We start from the raw sequence: 17,922 nt of genomic DNA on the forward strand, positions 1-17,922 counted from the left end.
TAGACAGTTTCTTGAACTTTCTCACCAAATATATGCAAATGGAAAGCTTTTTGTTTCAGGGAGAAGACTTTTGTCCTGACACCAGAACTTAGTCCTCAGAAACTTCGCGGTTTACCTTTTGAAAAAGCTTCAGTATGTCATTATCATGGAATTGAGTGAGTTTTTAATTTTCATTTTATTCTTCTGTGTGTTCTTAATGTGGCTTATCTTCTGTGACTGTGAAGAATGACTAACAAACTGATAGAAGTTGAGAGAGAACCAAAGAGAAAGTATGTCAAAAAACCCTCAAAAAACAAGTATTACATACTCAAATAATTCGTCTTCTGTTGGTAAAAGAAAGATATCTGTTGATTAATCAGTTTTACATTTAAATGTCCTATTGTTAGTTATTGGGTATTTTAGTCAGAATTATTTTGGCCCCTACTTTGTATATTGTATGTAAATGTATATTTACACTACTGGGCACATTGATATTCTCTGGTCATTGTAACTGCCCAGAAACTGTTAGATGAAATGTATTCTCATTTGCAATATGTTAATTGTGTGTACATTTTTACGGAATTTTAATTGACCTGTTTGAATAAAATTTCAAAGGGTTCTCTTACTTAGAATTAGAAGCATCAGCAGTTCCTGAGGCCATGTGTGCATCTACCATTCACCGGGATAAGAAAGGAAATGATGGAAATAATATATTTTAGGTTAAATTTGCAAGACCCTAGTGATTCATTTTGCAAACTATTTCACATTCCTAAAGCAAAGCATTATTTTATATTGATTTTCCATAAATGAAAATAGAAAAGGACTTGATTTTACCTTGATCTCTTGCCTTCTCCGAGAAGCACCTTTATCAGTGAGCAAAAGAGATATACTACTTTGGTTGTCTTGTAAACTTAATCTTTATGTGACATAACTTTAAACCTTCTTTACTGATAGTGATTCACTGATAGGGCTAAAGATACAAAAGACTGTAAGACAAGTATTTTGGCCCTTAAGAAACATGTACTCTAGTAGGGGAGAAAGAAAGACATGACTTTAGTAGGATGTCAGTTCAATTCAGTTCAGTTCAGGCGCTCAGTCGTGTCCGACTCTTTGTGACCCCATGAATCGCAGCACGCCAGGCCTCCCTGTCCATCACCAACTCCCGGAGTTCACCCAAAATCATGTCCATCGAGTCGGTGATGCCATCCAGCCATCTCATCCTCTGTCCCCTTCTCCTCCTGCCTCCAGTCCCTCCCAACATCAGAGTCTTTTCCAGTGAGTCAACTCTTCACGTGAGGTGGCCAAAGTACTGGAGTTTCAGAATGTAAACGGTGTTAAAAATACCAGTATATAACACTTCCCAGTGTGTGAAACAAGTAAACACCACAAATTGAGAATTCCAGGGAGGACATCTGAACTAAGTTTGAAGGAATGAAGAGGAATTTATCTGACCGAAAAGGCAGTGTCTATGGGAGGAATGAAAACCACAATCACAGGAAACTAACCAAACTGATCACATTGACCACAGCCTTGTCTAACTCAGTGAAACTATGAACCATCCCATGTGGGGCTACCTAAGAAGGACGGGTCATGGTGGAGAGGTCTGACAGAATGTGGTCCACTGGAGAAGGGAATGGCAAACCATTTCAGTATTCTTGCCTTGAGAACCCCATAAATAGTATGAAAAAAACAAAAAGATAATGACACTGAAAGATGAACTCCCCAGGTCAGTGGGTGGCCTGTTGGAGGTGCTACTGGAGATCGGTGGAGAAATAACTCCAGAGCATGAAGAGGCTGAGCCAAAGCAGAAACAACATGCAGTTGTGGATGTGCCTGGTGATAGAAGCAAGGTCCAATGCTGTAAAGAACAGTATTGCATAGGAACCTGGATTGTTTGGTCCATGATTCAAGGCAAATTGGAAGTGGTCAAACAGGAGATGGCAAGACTAAACATTGACATTTTAGGAATCAGTGAACTAAAATGGACTGGAATGAGTGAAATTAATTCAGATGACCATTATATCTACTACTGTGGCCAAGAATCCCTTAGAAGAAATGGAGTAGCCCTCATAGTCAACAAGAGAGTCTGAAATGCAGTACTTGGGTACAATCTCAAAAATGACAGAAGATCTCTGTTCATTTCCAAGGCAAACCATTCAGTATCACAGTAATCCAAGTCTTTGCCCCAACCAGTAATGCTGAAGAATCTGAAGTTGAACGGTTCTACGAAGACCTACCAGACCATCTGGATCTAACACCCCAAAAAGATGTCCTTTTCATTATAGGGGACTGGAATGCAAAAGTAGGAAGTCAAGAAACACCTGGAGTAACAGGCAAATTTGGCCTTGAAGTACAGAATGAAGAAGGGCAAAGGCTAATAGAGATTTGCCAAGAGAATGCACTGGTCATAGCAAACACCCTCTTCCAACAACACAAGAGAAGACTCTACACATGGACATCACCAGATGGTCAACACCGAAATCAGATTGATTATATTCTTTGCAGCCAAAAATGGAGAAGCTCTATACAGTCAGCAAAAACAAGACCAGGAGCTGACTATGGCTCAGATCATGAACTCCGTATTGCAAAATTCAGATTTAAATTGAAGAAAGTAGGGAAAAACACAGACCATTCAGGTATGACCTCAATCAAATCCCTTAGGATTATACAGTGGAAGTGACAAATAGATTCAAGGGTTTGATCTGATAGAGTGCCTGAACAACTAGGGACAGAGGTTTGTGACATTGTAGAGGAGGCCTTACAAATAGCTGAGAAAAGAAGAGAAAGGCAAAGGACAAAAGGAAAGATATACCCATTTGAATGCAGAGTTCCAAAAAATAGCAAGGAGAGATAAGAAAGCCTTCCTCAAAGAAATAGAGGAAAACAACAGAATGGGAAAGACTAGAGATCTTTTCAAGAAAATTAGAGATACCAAGGGAACATTTCATGCAAACAATGGGCACAATAAAGGATGGAAATGGTATGGACCTAACAGAAGCACAAGATATTAAGAAGAGGTGGCAACAATACCCAGAAGAACTATACAAAATAGATTTCATGACTCAGATAACCACGATGGTGTGATCACTCACCTGGAGTCAGACATCCTGGAATGAGAAGACAAGTGAGCCTTAGGAACCCTCACTATGAACAAAGCTAGTGGAGGTGATGAAATTCCAATTGATTTATTTCAAATCCTGAAAGGTGATGCTGTGAAAGTGGTGCACTCGATATATCAGCAAATTTTGAAACCTCAGCAGTGGCCACAGGAGTACAAAAGGTCAGTTTTCATTCCAATCCCAAAGAAAGGCAATGCCAAAGAATGCTCAAACTACCACACAATTGCACTCATCTAACACGCTAGCAAAGTAATGCTCAAAATTCTCCAACCCATAGGCAGAGGAACCAGAGATCAAATTGCCAAAGCAAGAGAGTTCCAAAAAAACCATCTATTTCTGCTTTATTGAGTATGCTAAAGCCTTTGACTGTGTGGATCACAACAAACTGGAAAATTCTTGAAGAGATGGGAATATCAGACCACCTGACCTGCCTCCTGAGAAATCTGTATGCAGGTCAGGAAGCAACAGTTAGAACTGGACATGGAACAACAGACTGGTTCCAAATAGGAAAAGGAGTATGTCAAGGCTGTATATTGTCACCCTGCTTATTTAACTTACATGCAGAGTACATCATGAGAAATGCCGGGCTGGAAGAAGCACAAGCTGGAATCAAGATTGCAGGAGAAATAATAACCTCAGATATGCCGATGACACCACCCTTATGGCAGAAAGTGAAAAAGAACTGAAGAGCCTCTTGATGAAAGTGAAAGAGGAGAGTGAAAAAGTTGGCTTAAAAATCCACATTCAAAAAACTAAGATCATGGCATCTGGTCCCATCACTTTGTGGCAAATAGATGGGGAAACAATGGAAACAGTGACAAACTTTAATTTTTTGTGCTCCAGAATCACTGCAGATGGTGACTGCAGCCATGCAATTAAAAGACACTTGCTGTTTGGAAGAAAAGCTATGACCAACCTAGACAGCATATTAAAAAGCAGAGACATTGAGTTGCCAAAAAAGGTCTGTCTATTCAAAGCTATGGTTTTTCCAGTAGTCATGTGTGGATGTGAGAGTTGGACCATAAAGAAAGCTGAGAGCTGAAAAATTGATGCTTTTGAACTGTGGTGTTGGAGAAGACTCCTGAGTGTCCCTTGGACTACAAGGAGATCCAACCAGTCCATCCTAAAGGAGATCAGTCCTAAATATTCATTGGAAGGACTGATGCTGAAGCTAAAATTCCATTGCTTTGGCCACCTGATGTGCAGAACTGACTCATTTGAAAAGACGCTGATGCTGGGTAAGATTGAGAGCAGGAAGAGAAGGGGACGACAGAGGATGAGATGGTTGGATGGCATCACCAACTCAATGGACATGAGTTTGAGTAAGCTCTGGGAGTTGGTGATGGACAGGGAGGCCAGGCGTGCTGCAGTCCATGGGGTCGCAAAGAGTCAGACACGACTGAGCAACTGAACTAATGCGAGGAATGAAGTGCAGTGGTACAGATTCTAGAAAGAGGAAATAACATTTTTGTTTCTGAATAAGACTAAAGACGTATACTGTACTATATTGAGACCAAATCATGAAGATCATTGTTGACGTGAGAGGGAGATTTTTCCTTATTACTGTGGCAGTAGAGGAAACCTTTATTTTTAAAGCATGAAATCATATCCTTGGTTTGTGCCAGTGAAAGAAATCTCATTGTCTGTTGATAAACTGAGGTGAAGTATTTCAAGGAAGACATGTGAAAGGACTGAAATACTGTCAACACCGTGTGAATAAGGAGAATGTGGGAGCTGGCAGCATCTTAAGGCCATTCGTGCACGAGACAGGAGACGCATAGGACCAGTACACAGTGGAAGGTGTTTTCTTTACCAGTCAGCCGTTTAAAGTTACGTTACGAATGTAAACTGAAACAGCAGCGAGAGTCCTCTCCACCCGTAAGACCACACTGATAGTACAGGGCATGAGCCACCAGCTCGGAGTCTAAATTGTTGCTACCTGTATGGGAGAGTGATCAGTTCAGTTCAGTCGCTCAGTCGTGTCCTATTCTTTGCAGCCCCATGAACCGCAGCACGCCAGGCCTCCCTGTCCATCACCAACTCCTGGAGTCCACCCAGACCCATGTCCATTGAGTCGGTGATGCCATCCAACCATCTCATCCTCTGTCGTCCCCTTCTCCTCCTGCCTTCAGTCTTTCCCAGCATCAGGGTCTTTTCAAATGAGTCAGCTCTTCGCATCAGGTGGCCAAAGTATTGGAGCTTCAGCTTCAACATCAGTCTTTCCAATGAACACCCAAGACTGATCTCCTTTAGGATTGACCGGTTGGGTCTCCTTGCAGTCCAAGGGACTCTCAAGAGTCTTCTCCAACACCACAGTTCAAAAGCATCAATTCTTCTGCGCTCAGCTTTCTTTATAGTCCAACTCTCACATCCATACATGACCACTGGAAAAACCAATGCCTTGAGTAGACTGACCTTTGTTGGCAAAGTGATGTCTCTGCTTTTGAATATGCTATCTAGGTTGGTCATAACTTTCCTTCCAAGGAGTAAGCGTCTTTTAATTTCATGGCTGCAATCAACATCTGCAGTGATTTTGGAGCCCTGAAAAGTAAAGTCAGCCACTGTTTCCACTGATTCCCCATCTATTTGCCATGAAGTGATGGGACCAGATGCCATGATCTTCGTTTTCTGAATGTTGAGCTTTAAGCCAACTTTTTCACTCTCCACTTTCACCAAGAGGCTCTTTAGTTCTTCTTCACTTTCTGCCATAAGGGTGGTTGCCGGGAGCCGGTGTGAGGAGCTCCACCTGTGGCAAAGGTCATGAGGAAGGAGGCTCGGCATACGCAAAGGCGGGATCGAGCATCAGGAGTCCCCCTGGAAACTCTCGGCAGGTGGTGTCATCTAGATATCTGAGGTTGTTGATATTTCTCCCGGCAATCTTGATTCCAGCTTGTGCTTCCTCCAGCCCAGCATTTCTCATGATGTACTCTGCATGTAAGTGAAATAAATATTATTTACTTAGAGAGAGTGATCAGTAATTTACCAAAAGCCATGCAATTTTGTATAGTATCAGATTGATAACCTTTGCTCAATGATAAAATTAGTGTATACACTGAAAGTAATTTTGCAAGGGTACTTTTCATAGTGTTATTTCAAATAAACATTGGAAATAAGGTCTAACTGTAGGAGCTTGGTTCAGTAAATTATAGTGCATCCATAAATAAAATTCCCATGTAGTCACCAGAATAGCTAAAATTAAAACTGATCAGTATTGACAAGTGTATAGAACAATCAGAACTCTCCGATATTATTAGTGGAAGTATAAAATGGCATATTTAGTTCAGAAAAGGATCTGGCAGATTCTTATGAAACTGAACATAGCTTAAACCCCATGGCTCAGCATTTCTAATAGTCATTTTCCTAAGAGAAATGAAAATGTAACACCACAGAAACACTTGTAAAAGAACCCACAGAGCAGTTGTATTCATAATAATCCAAACTGGAAATAGCCTTATTTCATCAATAGAATAGATCAATAAATAAACTGATATGTGTATGTAACGCAGTACTACTAAACAGTAACCAGGAGCAACACATATACATGGAACAACACCGAGCTTTTGTCTGTGGGAAAGAAAAGAACAGTTGAAATACGAATTTGAGGAGTTTATAAAATGAAACCCCCTTAAGCAAAAGAACGTAACTAGACGTGACTCCGTTTCCTTAAGCCTGAGCCTTTGAGATCAAAGCAGTGAATGTGCGGGTAAGCACAGTGAATCCGGAAACACGCTTTTCCAAGTTCTGGTGTAAACTGTGTAGGCCGACTCCTCTAAACAGCGCTCAAGTGAAGCCTTAAAGTAAATAAGAAACTGCAGAGAGTGCTCTCCTCCTCTTACGTTGCTGTGACCCTTGGGAGTCCTTGAGCTCTTGCTGTACTCAGGCTTAAGGTATATTTGGAAGAAATTTATAAACTGTTTAAGTGCAAATCAGTGTTTTCCAAAGGCAAAATGAAATCTGTCTACTGTTGGCTCGTTTTTCACTTGTTTCTCTTATCCTGGAGTGTAAGAGCCCGTTGATTGTAAGATGCAGCGTCTTCTTGAACAAACTGAAATTCCACTGTCAAACTGTGACCGTCAGGTGGCCACACTGGTCTCTTGTTGCGTTGAACTTTCTTTCATCTGTTCCAGTGTGTTTGGGAGTTTTTCCAGTGTTCACTGGCATTGCTTGGTGTGTGCTCGGCAGTGTCTTGTCTGTCTTGTATTGATAGGTTAGTACAGTGGCAGCTTAATCTTCTGTTAGGTATTTTTCTTTCTCTGGATACAGAAAGCACTTGGCTGTTGTTTTGTGAGAAAATACGGGCGTGCGCTCCTTCATCCAGGAGTGGGTATTGGCTCCCCTGCTGTCCAGGGTCACCCTGCGCCTGCTGCTCTGTCCCTGGCCCTTTCTGACTGACAAAGTCATGTCTTGTTTCAGTGCCAAACGATAGGAACATCATGGTGAAGACATTTCAGATGGCAATTAGAGTCAACACGGCGGTGCCCGTCATTCAGTTAAAGGCATGATGCTGTGAGCAGCTGAGATCGAGAGATGGTAGAACTGGAAGGAAAAATCTGCGTCTTAGAATCGAAATCTTAGAGTAGGAAAAATTGTATTGGAGTCAAACTATACATTTTTTTCCTCTCAAAAATTTCCTGTAGGCTAATCAGGGATTACATTTCCTCTTGCCTACAGCTTGTCCTTAGCATTCATGGTTCTTAGTTGTATTCTAGATTCTGTCAGTTGCCCAGGATAGAAATAGGACTCATCAGTAATCCTTAGGGTTGCTGCTGGTTTTTAATGAAATATGTTTTGTTAAACAACGGACTGGAGAAAGAATGTTAGAGAGTTGAGAGATCTAGGTTCTAGTCACTTTTCTGCCACGAGTTAACAATCTTAGTTTTTTCGCGTGTTAAATTGTTGCGTTATATCAGAGCTGTTTCAGTCCTAGCTACAATTTAGAATCACCAGCTGCTGCTGCTGCTAAGTCGCTTCAGTTGTGTCCGACTCTGTGCGACCCCATAGACGGCAGCCCACCAGGCTCCCCCGTCCCTGGGATTCTCCAGGCAAGAACACTGGAGTGGGTTGTCATGTCCTTCTCCAATGTGTGAAAGTGAAAAGTGAAAGTGAAGTCACTCAGTCGTGTCCGACTCTTTGCGACCCCATGGACTGCAGCCTACCAGGCTCCTCCCTCCATGGGATTCTCCAGGCAAGAGTACTGGAGTGGGTGGCCATTTCCTTCTCCATAGAATCACCTAGGTAGCTTTAAAAAAAACAGTCCTAAACGCCAACCCCAGACCAGCTGAGTCAGAAACTCTGGGCACTAGCAGCTTGTGAAAACTTGTCAGGTGATTCCAGTGTGCATCTGTGAGTTGACCCCTGAGTAAGGTGATCCTTATCCCTTTCTTGAAAGCTTACATACTAAATCGGTTCAGGTCAGACTCTGGGGTCACCACCTGGGGTCTGAGTCCTGGCTTTGCTCTCATCGTTAGCGCACTGTGAGATTTGCCGTGGTGGAGTGTAAAACCACTGTGTTGGTGATGATGGCAGCAGCATGTATCTCTTGACTGCTCTGCTGGCGGGTTCCAGGCACTGATTCTGAGTGCTTGTGTCTGTCCATTCAAGGAATCTTCACCATAGCTCTTTGAGGTAACTGCTGTAAATCTCATCTTGCAGAGGAGGCAGCAAGAGTGTAGATAAAATTAAGTAGTTTGGCCATGTTTACATGACGGTAGAGGCAGATTTAAGTCCAGGGAGTCTGGTTCTCTACTCTTAGAAATCAGAATACATGTCACAAGGGAAAGAAAAGCCCTTAAAGCCTCCCCCAGGCAATCAGACACTGGGGTCATGATACACTCCTTAAACATGGGACTCAAGGCTTATAGCCCCAAAGTTCTGATTTAAGGAGCTTGTTAGAATCTACAAGAGGACGGATAATCTACAAGAGGACGGATAATCTACAAGAGGACAGATAGCAGAAAAAGTCTGCTGTCTGCAGTCCTCTCATTGTGCATGGGACACTGCTTGAGTTTCCTCCATACATCGCACAGAGGGAGAAAGTGAAGGGTTTTCCAACACCATGTGTCTCATAGGTGACTTCCCTGATAAACTTATTTGTTGTCCTTAACACTGTGGGGACTCTTGTCCAGAAGCATTCACTGAACAGACAGCTGCCTGACATCTTAGATCAGATTTGGCTAGAAACCAGATCCATAGTCAGCCAGACTTTGAAGAAGAATTTGTCGTCAGCCTAAGGTGGAAGTGAGTTTCAAAGGGGAATGTCAGAATGTTCTGAGCTGTGTTTGTTGAGCCAGTTTAGAATGCCTTTATACCCTCCTAATCTTTGCGTTGAAAACAAACTTGCCCTTTCTAACGGAAGTCAGCATTTCACATCATTACATATCAGCCGTGCTGAGGAATCAGAGGTTGGTAGAGACTTAGAAGGTATCAAAACAGCAACTGTATTATTTTGAAAATAAACCAGAGGATTAACTTAATCTGTTGCCCAGAAACAGTCAAAGAGGAATCAGATTGTACCTCACTGTTTTTTTTGTTTTTTTTTTTAATCTTTTGCTGTGTCATGTAGCAGGCTGGAAAAAACTGAACTTGTGAGGGAAATTGGTTATTCACTCACGCTCCCAACAATTATTAGGAAGTTTTGTAAGAACTTTTTAAGTAAATGTTTTGCTCTTTGCAGGTGGCAGGAAATAGCCCATTGCTGCAGCAGAGTTTTTGATGTTAAAGATCTTTCTCTTGCTCAGGTACTGCTTGGATGACCGGAAGGCGTTAGAGAGAGATGGGGGATTTTCGGAGCTGCAATCCCGTCTTATTCGTTATGAGACCCAGAGCACCTGCGCCAGGGGGAGTTCTCCGGGACCCACCGTGCTCAGCCCGCTTCCATCTCCTGCGGTTTTGTCAGAGCCCCTGAGTGTCCCTGACGGAGAAGCTCTGCAAAGGGAGCTCCGGACCGACGTCTCCCGAGTGAAAAGGAGATCAAAAGATGTGAACTGCCTTTATCCGCCCAAAAGGTGATATATGAAGTGCACAAAAATAGTATCTTGATGGAAAGTGTTTTAGTCTTAGGGTAATTTTTTTTTCATATTAATCGTTCATATTTTTTAAGTTGCTTTCTGTGTGGACTTTATACGCTTTCATAGCGTAGATTGGTGACGCTTTCATACCAGGAGTTTGTTTCTTTTGTGAGCAGTTGATGATTATGCTTATAAGTTATAAAGAGAAATGACTTGGGGAAAATCACATTCTTTCTGGCTTTATAATACTAATATACAGTCCATTGGCACAAGGGATTGTCAGGTTTTTAAACCATGGAACACTGGCGGTCTTCTCCATAGATAAAGCAGAGGAGATGCTCTGTTGAAGAGGATATTGAGAGATGCAGTTTTTCTGCCTCCTCCCGCTGTCTGCTGCCTGCACTGGTGCTGCCTGCACTGGCCCCTTGAACAAGGGGCTTCAGGACTGCAGCTTACGACTGAATCCACGCCTTGGCAGTGAAAGCACGGAGTCCTAACCACTGGCACCATTTTAAAATAACTTGTTTCATACAAAATATAGCTTTAAAGCCTACATAATACACCATAAAAATGAGATTATTCTAGCTACTTTATTTGCTAGCTAGATAAAATGTCCAAATACTTGAACAAAAATTAGAAGCTCATGAAATAAACAGCCTAATTTCTATTGAATTTATATATCTTTGGAACTTTTGTCAAATTTAGGTCTTTGGCACCTAAAACAAACCTTAAATTCTTATCATATGTAAGCCTTTCAAAAAGTATCAAATATCTTAAAGTGAAACTGTATTAAACAGTCATAAGTATTAAGGACTTTCCTGGTGGTCCAGTGGTGAAGATTCCATGCTTCCTGTGCAGGGAGCGCAGGTTTAATTCTGCACTAATCTTAGCGTGCATGTCATGCAGTGTAGCAATATATATATATATATTAGAACACTGTTTCCCTGATATGAATAACTAAATTATTGTTATAAGGACTTTTCAAATTCATGATACTTTTTTCACCTGATAAAGCTAAAAAGCAAATCCATTAATATTTAGGATACTATGTTTTTTAGTAATTTTTTTATTTCTGACTGTGATTGATGTCTATGTGTTCTGGAAAAGAGAGTAACACTGTGTCCTATAGGTTAGCAGAATTGAAGAGTCTGAGACCCTTTCTTGGAAATAGAAATTTAAACATCTTAGAAAAATCGAAACTAAAATCACTTTTCTAGTTTTATCTCTGTTTGTTTTAACAGCTTATCTTCTACAAGTAGTTGAATGGCTATAACAAGCATGATTATTAGGGTTTCTTTATCAAAATTAACTTGTCTATAAACAGTACTGCCTGGAGTGCCATCTCTGGTTTATGTGAGAAATTGTAAATTGACAGGAAGGGAGACAGTAGTATCACTTGTTGCTTTTCCTCTGAGCTAAAATCCTAGATTATTATTCACTGCTTTCTGTGTTCTCGTTTCTCATTTGAAGAACTAAAGGAGCAACTGTGTAATGCGATGTTGATTGCTTATTTAAGGCAGTAGTAACAAGAAATTGTGTTTGCTCTCCCGGGGTTTATATGTTGATGATTATAGCTGTAGTGTTGAGGAAAGAAAATGAACGTGATTGGTGACTCCCTTAATCTGTGTTCTGGTCTTGCCCCCGCAACAGACTTGTGAGATCTGGAAGTTCAGATTCTCTTCTTTCTCAGACAAGTGGCAGTGGTCACCATCACCACGCGGTCCCTTCCAGAAAGCTGCGGGCAGAGCGGCCATTACCTGTGACGTGTCGCTCTGCGCTGAGCAGTGAAACTCCCGGAGCCACCGCCAAGGCCGGCTCAGGTCCAAAAGCTGTGCGTGAATCAGAAACATCAAGGCCCGCGAAGGAATCCCGATCACAGAAGCACACGCGGGTAAAGATCCGCTTCCTGACTCTCTCAGTCTACACGGGAAGAAACGTTCTTATTTGATTCATTTCAGATGTTTGTCAAAAAAGTTTATCAATGAAATGAAGTGGTCTGTAATTTACTTTAAAATAATACCAAGGAGTTCCCTGGTGGCCTCTTGGTGAGGATTCCAGGCTTTCACTGCTGTGGCCCAGATTCAGTCCCTGATTGGGAGCTGAGATCCTGCCCCGTGGTGCAGCCACATAATAATAGTTCAGTGAAAGAACGGTAATGGGAAAGTGCAAGTCGGGGTGTGAAGGAGCAGAAGGAGCCCCAGATGGATCCTCCTTATATATATTTATATATATATAACCAGCTCTTATATATAGTCTTCATATATATATAATTATATATATAGCCAGGTCTTATATATAGTCTATATATATATAAAACCAGCTCTTATATATAGTCCTCGTGTGTATGTATATATATATATATATATATATATATATATATATATATATAGTATATAGCCTTGACGTATATATATATATATATATATATATATATATATAGATCTTATATATAGTCCTCACAGGAGACAGGGATTAAGACCATCCCCATGGAAAAGAAATGCAAAAAACCAAAATAGCTATCTGGGGAGGCCTTACAAATAGCTGTGAAAAGAAGAGAAGCAAAAAGCAGAGGAGAAAAGGAAAGATATAAGCATCTGAATGCAGAATTCCAAAGAATAGCAAGAAGAGATAAGAAAGCCTTCCTCAGCGATCAATGCAAAGAAATAGAGGAAAACAACAGAATGGGAAAGACTAGAGATCTCTTCAAGAAAATTAGAGATACCAAGGGAACATTTCATGCAAAGATGGGCTCGATAAAGGGCAGAAATGGTATGGACCTAACAGAAGCAGTAGATATTAAGAAGAGGCGGCAAGAGTACACAGAAGAACTGTACAAAAAAGGTCTTCACAACCCAGATAATCACGATGGTGTGATCACTCACCTAGAGCCAGACATCCTGGAATGTGAAGTCAAGTGGGCCTTAGAAAGCATCACTACGAACAAAGCTAGTGGAGGTGATGGAATTCCAGTTGAGCTATTTCAAATCCTGAAAGGTGATGCTGTGAAAGTGCTGCACTCAATACGCCAGCAAATTTGGAACACTCAGCAGTGGCCACAGGACTGGAAAAGGTCAGTTTTCATTCCAATCCCGAAGAAAGGCAATGCCAAAGAATGCTCAAACTACCTCACAATTGCACTCATCTCACACGCTAGTAAAGTAATGCTCAAAATTCTCCAAGCCAGGCTTCAGCAATACGTGAACTTCCAGATGTTCAAGCTGGTTTTCGAAAAGGCAGAGGAACCAGAGATCAAAGTGCCAACATCCGCTGGATCATTGAAAAAGCAAGAGAGTTCCAGAAAAACATCTATTTCTGCTTTATTGACTATGCCAAAGCCTTTGACTGTGTGGATCACAATAAACTGTGGACAATTCTGAAAGAGATGGGAGTACCAGACCACCTGACCTGCCTCTTGAGAAACCTATATGCAGGTCAGGAAGAAACAGAACTGGACATGGAACAACAGACTGGTTCCAAATAGGAAACGGAGTACGTCAAGGCTATATACTGTCACCCTGCTTATTTAACTTCTATGCAGAGTACATCATGAGAAACGCTGAGCTGGAAGAAGCACAAACTGGAATCAAGATTGCCGCGAGAAATACCAATCACCTCAGATATGCAGATGACACCACCCTTATGGCAGAAAGTGAAGAGGAACTAAAAAGCCTCTTGATGAAAGTGAAAGTGGAGAGTGAAAAAGTTGGCTTAAAGCTCACATTCAGAAAACGAAGATCATGGCATCTGATCCCATCAGTTCATGGGAAATAGATGGGAAAACAGTGGAAACAGTGTCAGACTTTATTTTTTGGGGCTCCAAAATCACTGCAGATGGTGACTGCAGCCATGAAATTAAAAGACGCTTACTCCTTGGAAGGAAAGTTATGACCAACCTAGATAGCATATTGAAAAGCAGAGACATTACTTTGCCAACAAAGGTCAGTCTAGTCAAGGCTGTGGTTTTTCCAGTGATCATGTATGGATGTGAGAGTTGGACTATGAAGAAGGCTGAGCGCCTAAGAATTGATGTTTTTGAACTGTGGTGTTGGAGAAGACTCTTGAGAGTCCCTTGGACTGCAAGGAGATCCAACCAGTCCATTCTAAAGGAGATCAGCCCTGGGATTTCTTTGGAAGGAATGATGCTAAAGCTGAAACTCCAATACTTTGGCCATCTCATGCGAAGAGTTGACTCATTGGAAAAGACTCTGATGCTGGGAGGGATTGGGGGCAGGAGGAGAAGGGGACAACAGAGGATGAGATGGCTGGATGGCATCACTGACTCTATGGATGTGAGTTTGAGTGAACTCCGGGAGTTGGTGATGGACAGGGAGGCCTGGCGTGCTGAAATTCATGGGTCGCAAAGCGTTGGACACGACTGAGCGACTGAACTGAACTGATGTATATATATTTATATATGTATAGAGCCAGCTCTTATATATAGTTCATATATATATTTATAATTTATATATAGATTATGTATAAATATATTTATATAAAATATATAATTACAATCACATAATTATATTTGTTTATATATATAAATATATAATGATTTATATATATATATGTATATATATATAAAACCAGCTCTTACATGTAGTCCTGATACATGTATATATATAGAGAGAGAGAGAGGGGTTTTGTTACAAAATATATTCTCTTTATAGTGTTTGAAATTTTCCATAATAAAAAACAAGGACACACCTGTGTATACCTATCCCTGCTGTGTGTACCATTCCCATTCTGATGTTGACTCAGAGCTCAGCACATGAGACCCTCTCTTGGGACGCTTCAGTCCTCTCTGCCCGACAGCTACCCTGTGACATGTGAGTGTGTCACTGTTTCAGGTCTCTTCTTCTCAATGGTTTGGTCTTAATGAGCTTATCTGTCTTTAGCATAGGTACATGGTTGTGTGATTTACAGAGCTCAGCTCTCAGGGTAAGAAACACTAGTCACATGTTATGTTGTATTCAAGATACTGAAAGAAGTAGTTGCTGAAACCCTGAAGAAGCACGGGATCACGGAGGCTCACGGGTGCTTCTCTGCTTGCAGCCAGCGTCTCTTTGAGATCTCCAAGTTCTACCTAAAGGTACAGTGTCTTCTCTACTGACGGCAAAATCCAGGTCATGTTCTAATGTTCCTATTTGACTCAAGGTAGTATGATTTGAATATTTTTTACTCTGACACCTTATTGCCACATTTTTTAATGGAGGTAGAAAAACTGGAGTCAGAATACTTTATGGTTGATTTTAGTTCTCATATATAGAGAATGGTACCTTAACTGACACCCCCAGTGTTTGCCTAACAGGTCATTGACTTGAGTTGATCATAAGCTCAGCTTATTTTATGTACTCAGGTAATCTTAGTATATCGTGAAGGTACCTGACAGAGTGTCAAAACATACAGTTTCTAGTTCTGGATCCACTAATAGCTCGTTGTAGTACAGTCAAACCGACCATTCAGATAACCGTTTTGTGAGACTTAAGTGGTGTTAGATTTTTATGTGGGTTTTTGATTAAAACTGCAGATGGACCACAGGTGGAACACTTTGAGTTCCCTTGTAGAATCTCTCGAGAAAGACAGTACTGAAGGTACAAAAGCCAAGAAAAGAAGAAAGGAAGACCGTGGCGGTGCTGTCACACGTTGGCGCAGGAAGCATGTGGATGCGTGTTGTGGCTGAGCAGCAGTGACAGCCTCGATGCCCGCCTGGGGCTGAGAGTCCAGACCCAGCACGGTCTCGGGCCTGCTTGGAGCCTGGGGACACCAGGTGTTGTGGAAGGTGGGGGCAGAGTGCCATGAAGAGCAGGAGTTAGAGAGAGGTCCGCAGAGTGAACGGGGAGCCTTCAGCCTGCTCTGCACACCTTTCCCCACAGCGTTCGCTGAGGATGGCTGTATTACCCGTGGCTTTGCTCTCTCCCACCCTGCGGCAGTGTGGGAAACAGTCCCTGGAGGAGAAACGCGTGGGAGGCCGCAGTGAAAAGGCCAATGACCTCTTATTCCCCTACCTTACAAAGGTGCCAGTGAATAAGCTCTGCACACACAGAAGTTCCAGTAAGATTTTTATTGTCTCATTTTAAAATACGACTGGAAGGGATGTCCCTGGAAGCCCAGTGGCTAAGACTGTGCTTCTGCTCCAGGGAGCATGGGTTTGATCCCTGGACTGGGAACTATGATCCCATGTGCTGTGTGCTACAGCGGAAACAATTTTAAAATGTCTGTGTGACCAGACAGCTGAGACTCGGCAGAGTTCTGAGGAAAGCGTCTAACTCAGCAGGTGTCAGAACATAAAGGAGCAGAGGGGGCGCGGGAGGAGCAGAAGCCTGAAGAGAACGCCATGAAAACTGGATGTCAGGAAGAAGACAGTCGCATGTACAAAACCGGAATGTGATGCTGTTTGCGAAAACTATAGAACGTGAAATTTCCTTAAAATTAAAAATACAGTAAAATCGCTAATAGTCAACAGTGAGAGTAAGAAATTTGCCAGAAGTTAGTATTACTGACAAAATTGAGGAGAAAAACATTAAACGTGAGATAAGAAAATGGGGGAATTAATCTGAAAGATCCATTATGCTCATAATAGAGACGAGAGGAGAGAAAACCTTCAGAAATACACAAGGCATTCCAGAACCGAAGGATGCAAACCTCCTGCTGGAAAGGGCACATAGCTCGTCCTGCCTGGAGGGTGGCAGTTCTGCAAGCCCGTCCCTGTGGAGGGTCACATCTCCTGGAGGGGGGAGTAGTTCCATAGAAGTTTCCTGGGAGAGAAGCAGTTGACATGAAGATTCAAGAATAAGGTTGGCATTGGGCTTTTCCAGTAGCCTCGCATGCCAGATGGTAGAACATCATCTTCACATTCTGAAGGAAAGTGATTTACCTGCTATTTTTTATCTGGCCCAGAAGTCAGTCACAGGCCTTCCCTGGTGGCTCAGTGAGGAATCCACCTGCAATGCAAGAGACCCAGTTTCAGTCCCTGGGTTGGGAACATCCCCTGGAGAAGGGAATGGCTACACTCCAGTGTTCTTGCCTGGAGAATCCCATGGACCGAGGAGCCTGGTGGGCTACAGTCCGCGGGGTCGCAAAGGGTCGGACACGGCTGAGCGACTGACACACACACAAGCCAGTCAAGTGTGAAGATTCAGTAGAGGACACGGCTGAGCGACTGACACACGGAAGCCAGTGAGGTGTGAAGATTCAATGGAGACGCTTCAGGCACGAAAGGTCTCAAAAATTTTGTCACCTGTGTAACCTTTAATGAATTTGTGAGAAGATGAAATTCAGTAGAACAAGGGACTTACTCAAGAAATAAAAGAAAAACTACCTAGACTGGGAAAGATATGTTCCAGTGGGACCTGGTCCAGGAAGCAGCTGGACCAAACTGCAGCAGGCCGAGGGAGAAGGGGCTCCAGGGTTTAAAGAATGCAGTTAAGAAAACCAGCGCAGAAACGAAAAGCTGAAGGGGCGATTACCCGGTATCCGAGAGTGTTTGAAGAACTTTGATGTACATTTAATCAGTCATTTTAATCAGAGTTGTGGGGCTAGGGGCAGAATTATGTACCTGGAAAGCTAAGCCAATATAGTTCAACCACAGGATAAATGAAACATTAGATGAAAGAGAAATTATAACCATAATATGTTACTTAGCTTGGGAGTAAACTTTATTTGCTTAAGCATAAAATGCAAACATTGACTGTTTACTAATTAAAAAAAAAATTGTGGTGCAGCTGTTACTGAGAGGAAACGAAGGGAGGTGGGAGGATTCAGAGGCCTGAATCCAGGGTAACAGCAGTCACTGTCTGAAAGTGTGAAGTCACACAGTA

At 42.1% G+C, this 17,922-nt stretch overlaps 1 protein-coding gene across 3 annotated transcripts in view; it reads left to right on the forward strand.

Annotated features, from left to right (window-relative positions):
* The window catches only part of MTBP (MDM2 binding protein), a 76,575-nt gene that overhangs the window by 56,088 nt on the left and 2,565 nt on the right, over window positions 1–17,922 (forward strand). For all 3 annotated transcript variants that reach the window (XM_010812245.3, NM_001193177.1, XM_059874280.1), the window contains 4 exons: window positions 60–155; window positions 9,836–10,102; window positions 11,756–11,996; window positions 15,081–15,194. In XM_010812245.3, coding sequence (XP_010810547.1) covers window positions 60–155; window positions 9,836–10,102; window positions 11,756–11,996; window positions 15,081–15,194 — 718 coding nt within the window. The remainder of the gene's footprint in view (window positions 1–59; window positions 156–9,835; window positions 10,103–11,755; window positions 11,997–15,080; window positions 15,195–17,922) is intronic.

Source organism: Bos taurus, chromosome 14, assembly GCF_002263795.3.
Source record: "Bos taurus isolate L1 Dominette 01449 registration number 42190680 breed Hereford chromosome 14, ARS-UCD2.0, whole genome shotgun sequence".
NCBI classification, from domain to species: Eukaryota; Metazoa; Chordata; class Mammalia; order Artiodactyla; family Bovidae; genus Bos; species Bos taurus.